Genomic DNA, 12,563 nt, shown 5'->3' with positions numbered 1-12,563 from the left:
AAGAGTGCGGAATTTACGTGCGCGATGCCGCGACATTATGACAGTTTATACGGAACGTTCCAGCCCATTCCGACCTGACCGTGACCCGCAGGATTTTTTATTTTATTCCCCTCTTTTAGTACGTCGTACGATAACGAAAGAAATGTTAAATAAAGAGGGGGGGGGGGGGGGGGGGGGACAGGGGAAACGGTTTACAGAACGTCTCGATAAAAAAAGAAAACGAGAAGGAAAACTTTTTTTCTAAGCAATCGCTCGATTAACGATATCACTGTATTTATTTTCATGAAATTTTCGTACACGGTGAATTTTTTTTTTGTAAAATACAACGGATCCTCAGCCCGGTGATGAGATGGCTGTGATGGATATGTTTCGTTTGGAAAGTATACAAGCAAATTGTGAATTAAATGAAGAGAAAAATGAAAAACAAAAGAAATTCCAATGATTTTAAACGCTTCTAATAAGAGCACGAAAATTTATCGGTAGAATAATAAAAATATCCAGCGTTAAAAATGTTTCAGTCCTTGTTTCGTTTTTCGATCAAGAATTTGGCGCCGCTCATATTTTTTTTTTTTTTTTTTATTCTGTTTTTTTTTCCCCTCTACGATTCATTGGAACTTGTTATTTAAAACAGACTTGTACTCATATCTCACGAACTGAATAATCTTCCTATACGCTCGTCTAATTCGCATCGGGTTAAAAAAATTTTCCCCTTCTTTACGCAAAATTTAGGTATATAAATTTTATCAAAATTAATCACGGCTATTTGTTACCGCCTCGCCTCGCCTCGCCTCGCCACAAACTAAAGTAAAAATGTGATAAAAACGGCGCATCATACCTTCGCCTAAAAATCATTTAGTATTACGCGTAACTTCGCACAAAATTCGTGACACGTTCGGTCAATATTTCCTTACGTGTACGTACCTATGAAAAAAAAAAAAAAAAAAAACAAGAATAAGATATAAAAAGAAAAGAAATTTATATTTTGCCGTACCGACATTAATACTCGATCACACGCAAAACTTTTAACCAAAGATCGGTGTCAGTTTCATACGTTCGAAAAGTCTGTTGACCTTAATTGAATATTCCTTTCGGTGTTACATTTTCATATACATATATGTCGAAAGAGGAAACAGATACCACACGTATATCTAGAACTTGTAATATACATGTATGTGACAATGTAGTATGTACGTCAGACGGAGGACGGAGGACATAAGCCATAGACGAGCATACTCGGCTGGACCTGGACTCTTTCGTAGACCTACCGTAACGTCTCGAGTTTCGGGCGAGAGCCCGTCTGGCGTTTTTGTCGACGACGAGGCGGTTTACTTTCGGCGATATTTCGAACGAGGTAAAGCGAGAGGTTGTAGATATACGGTGTAGAGGCTAGACTAGGGCATGGCTGCAGGGCGTTATTACCTATACGGGATGTAGCCTCAGATTAATGCAAAAACTCGACTCCGTCCATGTCGTACTTATTCCTACTCACGCGTATGCGCTGTGGAGAAATTTATATTATACCTAATTGTAAGTTAAAATTACCTAAAACTATATTTTTCGATTGTGGTTAAAAATGAAAACAGTCGAGGACTGAGCGGTAACCGTAACTAAAAATTTCTCTCAGTGTAATACTAAGTGAAATTTCCTTTTTTAACCGTACATTTCTTGAATTAAATAGAAACGATTTATTCTTATTTTCTTTTGGTGTTTTTATTATTTCATACGTTCTTCTTCATTTCACAGGGAAACAGAACCCGGTTTCCGTGTGGCGAGTAAAGGAGGAAGGACTTCCCGAACCAATATATATATATACATATATATATATACCTATCGTTGTACATAATACGAAGCCCCATCAGGAATTAACGTCGTCGTTCTTACAGCTCGATAATACGGTGTACATACCTTGTTGCATAGATACGTCGGCGATCCCGCAGTGCAAGAGAGGATTACATGTTACAGTGTAAGTGCAACGTGACGATTGTGTTTCAACTATAACCTGCATTATATAATATAACTATGCGTATAATTCAAACCAGCGTGCGGCTCGTGTAAACATAATTTACGATTATACGCACTGTTTCAAAATCGCACTGCAGCGATTAAACGCTGTTCATATATTGTATATTACAAAATGGAAATGGCGATTGCGGGGCCGAGATATTTTCATTTGTCGATTAAGTTATAGTTTCTCACGAATTTTCATCAATATTGTATATTATAAACTGCAATTTTTATCCGTATAACATGTATATATTGATTAATAAAAGTACAGTGCGTTCGGATGATGAACGATATGAATTTTACGCGGTTACGTCAACAACATACAATTCGTACAACGCAGGTTACATTTATAACCGCGTTAGCACCGACGTTAATTAACAATTAAGTCGAACGAAGAGATAAAATAACTGGTCGACGATATATATGGTATTTGTGTAATTTACACGCATGACGCATGACGTGTGCGTGGTAAACAATCCGCTTTTACCCAACACAACATAAAGATACATTGAAATTTTCACAAATATCGATGCACATGTGTGAAAATATTTTGTCCCTTTATACATAAGTTACATAATTTAGTAACATGTGTTGTACATATATAACGTATTATTTAGCTAAAACGAAATACAAACTCGTGTTATATATTTCTTGATATACACCAAAGTGTCGTTTGCGTTTATCGTTTTCGTAGGGAAGCCCGGAAGAACTTTGACCGAATAAATTTATACACACATATATGTACTAATGTTGTACGATATGGAAACAATATTAAAGAAAAAGCAATTTAACACCGTGTTACGATATATCATTCGGGCTAAAAATAATGAATATATACTACACAGTTTTGTGATGACGTATCCAAAATTAAAAATCGAGCGAAAACTTTATACTTAGAGAAAGAAAAAACACACGAGGAGATGAATGTTCCACGACACGACCTAGATTGTGATTTTTTGTTATGTAATACTGCGTGCATGCATCTTGTACGTGTTGTAGGTCAGGATTTGACTATAAATGGAATTTCTGCCAATCCCAGGTAATGAATCGATTTTCCAATAAGCTTTTCAAAAAGCGTTAGCTAACCTTAAGAAACAGCAGTGGGCAAAACAAGCAAACGTTACCAATCGTTACCACTAAGGGTGGGATGCAAAAATATGCAAAAAATGCGTTAACTAATACTCGAACGGCCCTCAGGCTGGTTGTTTAATATCGCTAATTAATATGCACTCTACACTGAGAAAAATTTCATTTGTTACAGTAACTAGAAAAATTCAGTAAAACGGGTATCGTTAAAAAAACCGTTTGAATATTGTTGGGATTACAAAAAACGCGGTGGACGTAACCATTTTGCGCTATTGTCGATCCTTTTTTGGTAAATAATTTATAGGCAAATAATACACAATAAGCCAACGGAATTCCACGGAAAATTTTTCATCAAATATCGTGAATTGTAAAGTTTTGGTAAAATTTATTCGTCACACGTATTGGAGATATATTAAAAAATAAACGGTATCATCAATGTAAATTTATAAATACAGATTATCCGTTTTTTCATTACCAGCATGCCGCTAAAATCTTATATACAGCATTATCATTTTTCGTTTTTATTATTGCCTTCTGTTCTTCTTATTCCTCTTTTCCTTTATCTCTTTCTTTCGCCTCTCGTTAGATAAGAAAGGTTCTCGACGATCGAGACAAACGCCAGATATTATATGTATACAGGGATGGGGGATAAGCGCGCGAGATGAGAGTAATGTACGATCGTCGGATCCCTCGATCCCGGGGGTCGATCCTGTTCACCGACCAGAAACCGCGTCTATAAGGCGAAGTAATTGAAAATATGATCGTACGCCAGCGGCCCGGTAGATAAACAAAGATGAATAAGCAGCTGCTGAGGACTGTGAGGAGGACCGTTGCTATTTCATTCGCGGTGTATCGCAGATCTCGAGGAGAAAAAGTAGAAGGTTGGAACAAAAAATTTAAAGACGACGCGACGGTTGGTTGACCAAAATTCGATACTATTCATTAATTTCATCACGCAGATAGTCGTAAATTGAATATTTATTAAATTTACACATATTCGTAAGCTGTACGAAGATCTCTTTGAAAATAGGTAAAAAAAATAGAAAATAATGAAATTGTGAGAGAAGAACTTTGATAATCTCATCTATCCTTCGTTTCAAATTGCGTGAAAATGGTTTAAAACCCACCAGACTATTTGTTCAATTTCACTCAATGATAGTTCATGTTATTGAGAATATACTATTTTCCACGAACTAAACTTAATATTCATACATATTCATACTTAAATTTCATACGTTTTCTGTTTTTTTTTTCAATCGTAGGATGAATACTTTTATTTCTTAATCACAACCAACGCGGTTGCAATGTTGTATAAATTAATATTTAACAATGCCAAAATGATTAAGAAAATAAAATAAAAGTGTCTCATTAAATTCGTACAGCGAAAATTCTTCTGAATAAGAACTAGGCCGCGTATAAACGCAATCTATATGCAGATATAACATTAACACGTTATGCGGCATGCTATTAATTAATGCCTCCAATCCCTTTAAACCAATCTGAATTTTCCCCCGAAGCACGCGTTTCACGCCTGCAGCAACTCACGTTTGAAACGCGTATAATAACTCGACCTCAATTTTTGTAATTAATTAATTTCATATTTACGTAATATCGCATTCGTCATTTGTTAATATCCACGAGAAAGATCCAATTCCCGTTATCAGTTGCAAAAGCAAATTGCATTTTACACTCACACGGCTATAAACACCCTATATATTATATATATATATATACACATATAGCTATCAGTGAGATGTTATAAAATCGACGGTAATATCCCCCCCCCACCCCTCCCCCTTTCTTCCATGGCCGGTAGGCGAGGCAATTATAACAGGATATACGTATTGCCGAAAATCGTGACAAATCGGCTTACCGTATTTTATACGCTATGTAACAACGTAATCCGAAATGTTACGCTTCTCAATTTAAACGATGCGACAAGAGCTGACATGTTATGGCGAACCGTTTGTCAAAATTTGTCTGACGCTCTCGGTACGTTTTTTAAAAGAAGCAAGTCAAGCGATGCAGAGTATATAAATATAACATGTGTATAAAAATTTACTTTCAAAGGTAATGTTCAACGTCGCGTCGCCAGTTTATTGTATATTGTCTTTAATCTAATCGGATATTATAGGAGTAAGAAAATTTTTCGAAATGGTCATTTGAGGATTTAGGATATACCCATTTATTTATTAATCTCTTTTTCTCTCTCTCTCTCTCTGTCAATCACTGCATCCTAAACTTATAGTGTGTAGTGTTTGCCGATAAGCTGTATTTGAATTTTGCCAAAGCAGTGTAGGATGTCATAATATAACCTGCAAATTTCGCATGTGCTTATACACATAGGTATATCAACAAAACAATTGTTGCGACAATTCCTAAACGAGATTCACTGCCATTTAACCCTTTGAATCGCACATTATTTCCCTAAGTCAACTTTTATAACAAGATAATATTCTGTGGTTTTCGGGTCGTTGATTACGTATCTGAAATTAGATTACGAAAATTCAAAATGGCGTATCCAATATGGCAGCCGAAAATTTCAATTTTCATCGAATACGATCAAAAAACTCGATGCAGGAGTTTTCGAGGTCGATGATTGGATTGGCCATACTCAATTTCGAAAATCTGATTTCAGATTCGTAATCAGCTACCCCAAAAACTTATGATTTATGTAAAACATGTATACGTGTAAAGGGATAACAATATCGAGAATAAATTATTCCTACAATATTCACCATTTATCCAATCAATTTGCTTCTAACAATAATAATTTGCATTATACAGCAATAATTCTACTCGAGTATTGAAACTTATTAGTATATTATCAGAAATATCAAACATAAAGAAAACACCGCAAAGAAATATGTCGAAGTGTTCTCTAAATATACAAAAAAATGTATATATATATAAAATAGGTGGCAAGAATACATACCACTGAGACTCAAAGGGTTAACCAATAGTATTCTAAATAACGTGTTGCGATTCTACAAGGAAGTTGCGGAGAGGGAAATCGACTGAGGCCTCGGAGAGGAAGAGGAAAAGGAAGTGGAGAATACTAGCGAGGTGACGGTGAGTGAAACGCGTCCTTGGAGAGAGAGATCGAGAGAGAAAGAGAGAGAGAGAGAGAGAGGTAGAGCCGGAGGGAGAGAAGGAGAGGCGGAAGGGAAACGGGAGCCGGCGAGAATATAAAACCGCAAGTATAACGTAAAATCTGGAGAAAGAAGGAAAAAAGAGCGGGAGGAGGTGGCGGGTAGATATGGCGACGGATATTTCTGCCATTTATTTGAAATCGCACTATTGCGAATAGCAATATTGTAAACCATTCGAAATTTTTCACCTGCACATTATGCACGGTAATAATCCGAGGGGTGCAAAATTTTTACTACAAAAAATGAAAATTTTGTTTATATTATGTAAAATATTTTATTTATCCGCGATATAAATGATATTGTCATTTGAAAAAATTATTTGTCCATAAATTAATGGTTAACTAATTATAATATATATGTGTGTGTGTGTGTGTGTGTGTGTGTGTGTGTGTGTGTGTGTGTGTGTGTGTGTCTCAATATTTTCTTTCATTTATTCAACAAGTGTCTGTCCGTTGTATAAGCGATCTTTAGTTTTATCCTTCTGCTTCCAATGTTTCTTCCCCTTTTCTTTTTCTATAGGCAGGTTTTCTACGCCTACTCAGCAAAGGCGTTTGAAAAATCACGTCTCGCGAAAAGATTGTGCGAGTTTCAGCGAATACGGTACACGGGCTTCTCATTATACAGTGTATATTCATCCCGAAACGAATAATGCGATATGTAGGTAGGTTTATACGGGTAAATTGACGGTGGTAACAGGGAAGAAAAACTGAAAGTGTAACATTATTTTTCATTTTTTTTATTTTTTTCTTTCTAAAACTGAAATATATTGCGTGTCCATGAATATATATATATATTGTATATTACATATATAATTAAGTAACACGCCTGGTGTACCAAGAAAGAAGTTTCGGTATAGCTTTCGCGGTTGAGCATAACTCATTGAAGATTAGTGAAAGAAGAAGGAGAAAAAAATTTATTATATATACCTATATTCGCATTTCACGCACTTGGCTCAAACTCAAGCTCGTATTTCAAACGCGAAGCTGCTTCTAGTTAGAGAAGAGAAGAGGGGATGGTGGGAGGCGAGGCACTTCTGTGCACGAACCTAGTGAGAATTTTGCTGAAATTGGCTCGGCACTTACCGCGTCGTGCCGCAATGAAATTCCTAACTCCCCCACATCCCCTTTTCGCCATCTTCTTCCTTAACCGCAGTAAAATTCTTTGACGAAAATATACAACGTTATAGCCGTTGGTGTAGGTATATCACATACGATAAGTGCCGCAAAAAAACATAGTAAATGAACTGAAAATTTTTCCTCGCTATATGCATATATATATATATATGTGTGTGTGTGTGCATAAAATTTTAAGACGGCCAACCCCAACCGAAGAGGATTAGGTGCAAGACTTTCCGGTAAAAAGTTTACCTTGGCACGTAAACGGATATATTTTTGGCACATTTCTGCACGGAAGAAACTAGCTACATACAGCCAGAGTGTGAAAAAAGAAGAGGCTTTCCTTCGTCCGCTTAGGGAGGAAAAAAGAAAGATACCCTCCTCTTTCAACTCTACTCTAAAACTCTACGTAAACATTAGGAAGGTACGTGAATGAATCCCTGTCACGATACGCGGGTTTTTGGCAAATTTCCTTCGACTCGAAACAGTATAGTTAGCAGGCAGTGCTCGGTGCACGCACGTGTCTTTCGATTACACGCACGGTCACGGAAGGAGAGGAACGAGGGCGGACGTCGTCCCGCATGACGGGTGTAAGGTGCATCTATGTTCAACAACCCTCCCGTATGGGTGCAGTCGGGGTGAAGAAAGTGGGCGATACCAGGTAGCGTAAAACGGAGAAGAGTGTACGTGCATATGCGCATACATATATACGTATACATATATATATATATATATATATATATCGCCAGAGATAATGGTAGCGTTAACTCGATACGCGTTGCACAACCGGGGTTTCCCACGCACGAAAACCTAATGCTCCTCATATGTTACTACCGACAGAGACATATGCACGCGCGTGTGCGTCCGTGAGGACATCCCTCGGGGACCAAACTCGCACAATACACTCACGATCAGAGCCGAAACTATCGCAGGTATGCGTTGTAAGGGAGGTTAATCTTCTCGATGAATGGTTTCTTGCCTCGTGAATAATTTCAGATACATCCGCAATCTTGATCGAATTTGAAAAGTAATAGTTTATGAAGGTGCGTGGATTTGGTTATCGAGATAATACTTGTAATGGTATATGATTCGGTCGAGTTGCGCAACATCGTGTGTTCACACTGATAGGTCACTGGGGATGAATTTTAACACGAAACATTTTTCAAACTCCTCGTATAGTAGCTTGGTCCTGGAAATGGGTCTCCTGGCGGTATTCTTCGTGCGAAATAAAGACCTTTTGTTTCGACATTTTTGACACTTTCTTTAACTTTGACGGTGTTTTATACAATATTTAAACTATCCATTTCTGGTTGTGAAAACTGAGAGACCTTTTTCCGCGATCCTTAAACAATGCCTGGATTTTTTTTTTTATATTAATTAAAATGTCACGTTTGGGGGTGAATTTCACACTGTGTGACCGTTATGCGATTCTATTGAGGTGTGACCTACTAGGGTTGATTAATGAGATATGTATGTATATACGCACTGCCTCTAAAGACGTTCTGATTTTTTTTTTTTTTTATTTGATCTTGAAATTCGGATGTAAAAGTTGTAATACGATTATTCATTTCTGGGAGATATACCTAATCGTTATTTTAAAACTTTAGGATTTAGGTCATAAGTTAGGTTGATACATGTTTAACAAAGCATAACATACGCATGACATTTTTTGCAAAATCAACCATAGGTTTGATGTCATTAAATGAATCTGCGTAATAACGGCGGGGTAGCCACGCAATTTGATGTCTTATGCTTCTAAACGACATATCGCATACCGCGATACTTTTGTCATATTTTTAACCTTTAGCCTGTCACAGGGAGTTTTTCGCGCTCGCGTGATTTCTCGTTATGTGTATATTTCGTAAACTAGAAGGCGCGCGGCTTTCTCCCAAATAAATAACCAAGCGAACAAACTTTTGGATCTTCAACTAGAGGCCTCAAGAAACATGTATAAAATTTTTCAGCATTTTTGGACCACTTAAAATAGCCAACATAAGGGTAAGAAACCAAAGACCTCAAGTGACGTTGGAATTGAATACTTCGCTAATGAAAAACGAAAGGTCGTAAGTAATGATGTTGAAGTTAGTAACGTTACCGTAACGATTCGTGCCGAGAAAAACCGTAAGTTAGCGATTTTGGCACTGTTTGAAATTCAGTAAACCGTAATAAAACAATACATACTCATATTTTCCAATCTTAGTTCCTTCAAAATCATTATCAAGATAAGAAAATAGTGATTTTTTTCCAATGTTTCGTTACGATAACGTCACTAACTTCAACCTCGTTACAAGTACGCATAAAAATACATATAAATAAATCAAGACTAGTTCCTAAGCATACATTTCCACATAAGTCACGAATACAATCCTCGTCATTCTTCATATAAGTAAAAGTCGATAATCGTGCGAGAAAATTTAAAAACAGCTAGTTTGAATTGTTAATGAGGATTGAAAAATTTAGAGATCGCATCGCACATCACATTCCGCAAGATTTCTAACAATTGCAAGTATATGCTAAATCTCCCTGAACGCCGTTATATCTCAGAATCTTTTAAAATTTTTCAGACGAACGAGCACCCTGCAGTTTTATTCAATCTTTCGTGCCGTTAACTTTTCCAAGTTCTCCAAGAACCCAATAGGATGTATATCAATTGTAACCATTATCTACTCTCCAAATTTGAATTAGTAGATTTTCACTGATTAAAATTTATACTATTAATTATCTCATAGATTTAATTCCTACAATATCACGATTTTCCTAGACATGTTTGTATTATTTGCTTCTTTTGCACAATACGAGTCAAAAAATATAAAATGGAAACATTATTAACAATTTCAAAACTACAAAATTGACCAAACCATGGCATTCGGTGAGAAAAGGAAAAAAAACCTGCAGAGTTGTAACAACATTTGGCAATGATAGCAAAAAAAAAAAACCATGGAGGGATCGCAATTCTTAGGATATCCCGGGAAAATGAATCCCCGCGCCCCTAAAAAAAAAAAAAAAAAAAAAGAACCGTTAGCGCCCTAGGAGTAAAATTAAGGAGGATGAGAGGATTTTACGTTTTGAGAGAAAATTTGCTCACCTGTCTCCGCAGTCTGTTGATGATAGTAATTACACTCGGCGCAAATGGGGTGAGGAGGTAGGTGATGATCGACCTCGTCCGATTCTCCCTCATCGCAAACGTCCTTGTATCCCTCGGGGGGACTGAGGGTTTCCTGCTGGCGCTGATGTTGTTTTTGGACCTGCCGACTCCTGGGGGGTCCCTCGATCGCGGCCCTGGCTTCGACCTCCTCGAGGCCGTCAACGTTGGCGAACACTTGTTCCTGACCCCCGGCAGAATCGGTATCGAGAGGACGGCCGCCCCCCGCGAATTGGAGGTTCAGCTCGGCCCTGCACTCCTTGCAGTTCCCCAGCCTTATCATCTCGTGTTCCTGGCAGCAGCAGTCGCACTCCTCCTCGTAATCGGCGCAGCATTCCTCCTTGATAAGGATTATATAATCCGCTGCGAAGAATTCGTTGAGCTTCTCGTTTATCACCACGCGATTTTTCTGACCCTTCGGTTTTGTCTGGCCGGGTTTTTTCAGCAGGGATTTCAGCGACTTGAGCGAGGAGCCCTTTCCCTTCGGCATATCTGACGACGGATCGCTGCAGTGTTCTTTCATTGTTGTTTTTTTTTTCTTTTTTTAATTATTCTTTCAGCTCCAGGAATCACTTATCCCTATTCCTCTTCTTCCACCTCTCTTATACAACTCCGTTTAAATCACCCTTCGCTTTTAACGGCACACTAGCTTTGCCGCTCACCTGCGAACTTCCTCGCTTCTACAGAGGATGATCATGTATTGGTATGTAACCTTCGGTTTTTCTCACTCGTACTCGGCCATTCGCGTGTACGCCTTTTAACCGTGTGTAAAATTATGCAATAACGTAAACATGCATTATCCGATATTGCGTGAGAACAACAATAACAATGATTTTAACGACGGTAGTGTTTTTTGTTTTTCTTCCTTCTGTTCGACGATTGACTGTAAGTAGTCGGTATGAATTCAAATCATGTGTTTAGCGATTTTCATTATCGTCACGGGATTTTGAGCGTGTTGTTATTGTCGTTACATGTTTTTAATTAAGGGAAAAAAAACACGTTATTTTTTTATTTTCTTTTTATTTGTACATGGCAACGTGGATAATCTTTACGTAGGAAGAATAAAGTGAGTAGAGAAAACTAATTACTCGATAATTAATAATTGCGATTCGTATAACGAGTAAAGAATCTTTGAATATCAACAAGAAACGACGAGACGCCGTTTTCAACAATGCGAATATGTGTAAATAACTTTTTTCCGTCGCATTATTTGGCGTTTAATTACGATCCGCGATCGTTTTGTTATTATTATATTAGGCGCGTGAAAATCGCGACAGATTTCCTTCACGAAGACCCGCATTCCGCCATAACGAACAAACACCATCCTATTCCACCTTCGAAACGTCGCATATCGATCTATCCTCTCTGACCGGCGTGGGCGTACTGTTTAATGGTAAGACAAGCGCCGCCGTAAAAGCGACGCGATTCTCATTATTATACACGTTCTCAAATGCACTCGGTTAGCCTGAACGGAGGAGCTGACATGAGCAGCTGTCAAACGACGTCCCTGGGAACTACTCCCAGACCTGGCAACCCGTCGTTGCACACTGCCGAATCCAGGCCAGTCACTCGAGCAACGCACCGGAGTCGACTCCGAGCGGCCGAAACCGACTGGAGTATCGAAAGCCGAGGGAACGCGTGACAACGCCGACTCCACCGTGTCGCTAGCGACGAACTACGGAGGCGCCTCGAACTAAACGGACGGCAGACGCTTGTCCGCTCGACAGATAACCGCGAGCCTTTCTTGTACCCAGACCGAGGGCCGCGCCGAGTTTTTGGTGAAGCGGCAGACGGCCAGATTATTGATTGCGTCGCTGACTCGGGGGGATTCCGAGTTGGCGAGACGATGAACCGCATTCCTGCTAATCATTGCGTTTCGATTCACTTATACACCGACTTTTCTGCATTTCCATATCACCCCTCTCATCTTCTAGCTTCAATTCATTTTACTTTGTGTGGATTCGGATTGAATCCACTTTTCATTGAGATAAAAAAAAGAACCAGAATTTCTGTATCGAGTCCCATAGCGCGTACCGATTTTCAAAATCAGAATTTTGTTGGAAT

General features: G+C 38.4%; 1 protein-coding gene across 1 annotated transcript in view; it reads right to left on the bottom strand.

The window, feature by feature from the left end:
* Positions 1–12,147, bottom strand: part of LOC124181166 — a 36,557-nt gene extending 24,410 nt beyond the window's left edge. The window contains exon 1 of the mRNA XM_046567461.1: positions 10,443–12,147. Coding sequence (XP_046423417.1) covers positions 10,443–11,022 — 580 coding nt within the window. The 5' untranslated portion in view covers positions 11,023–12,147. The remainder of the gene's footprint in view (positions 1–10,442) is intronic.
* Positions 12,148–12,563: the final 416 nt, after the last annotated feature.

Source organism: Neodiprion fabricii, chromosome 4, assembly GCF_021155785.1.
Source record: "Neodiprion fabricii isolate iyNeoFabr1 chromosome 4, iyNeoFabr1.1, whole genome shotgun sequence".
Lineage (NCBI taxonomy): Eukaryota > Metazoa > Arthropoda > Insecta > Hymenoptera > Diprionidae > Neodiprion > Neodiprion fabricii.
This window is presented reverse-complemented; position numbering and strand designations above follow the sequence as displayed.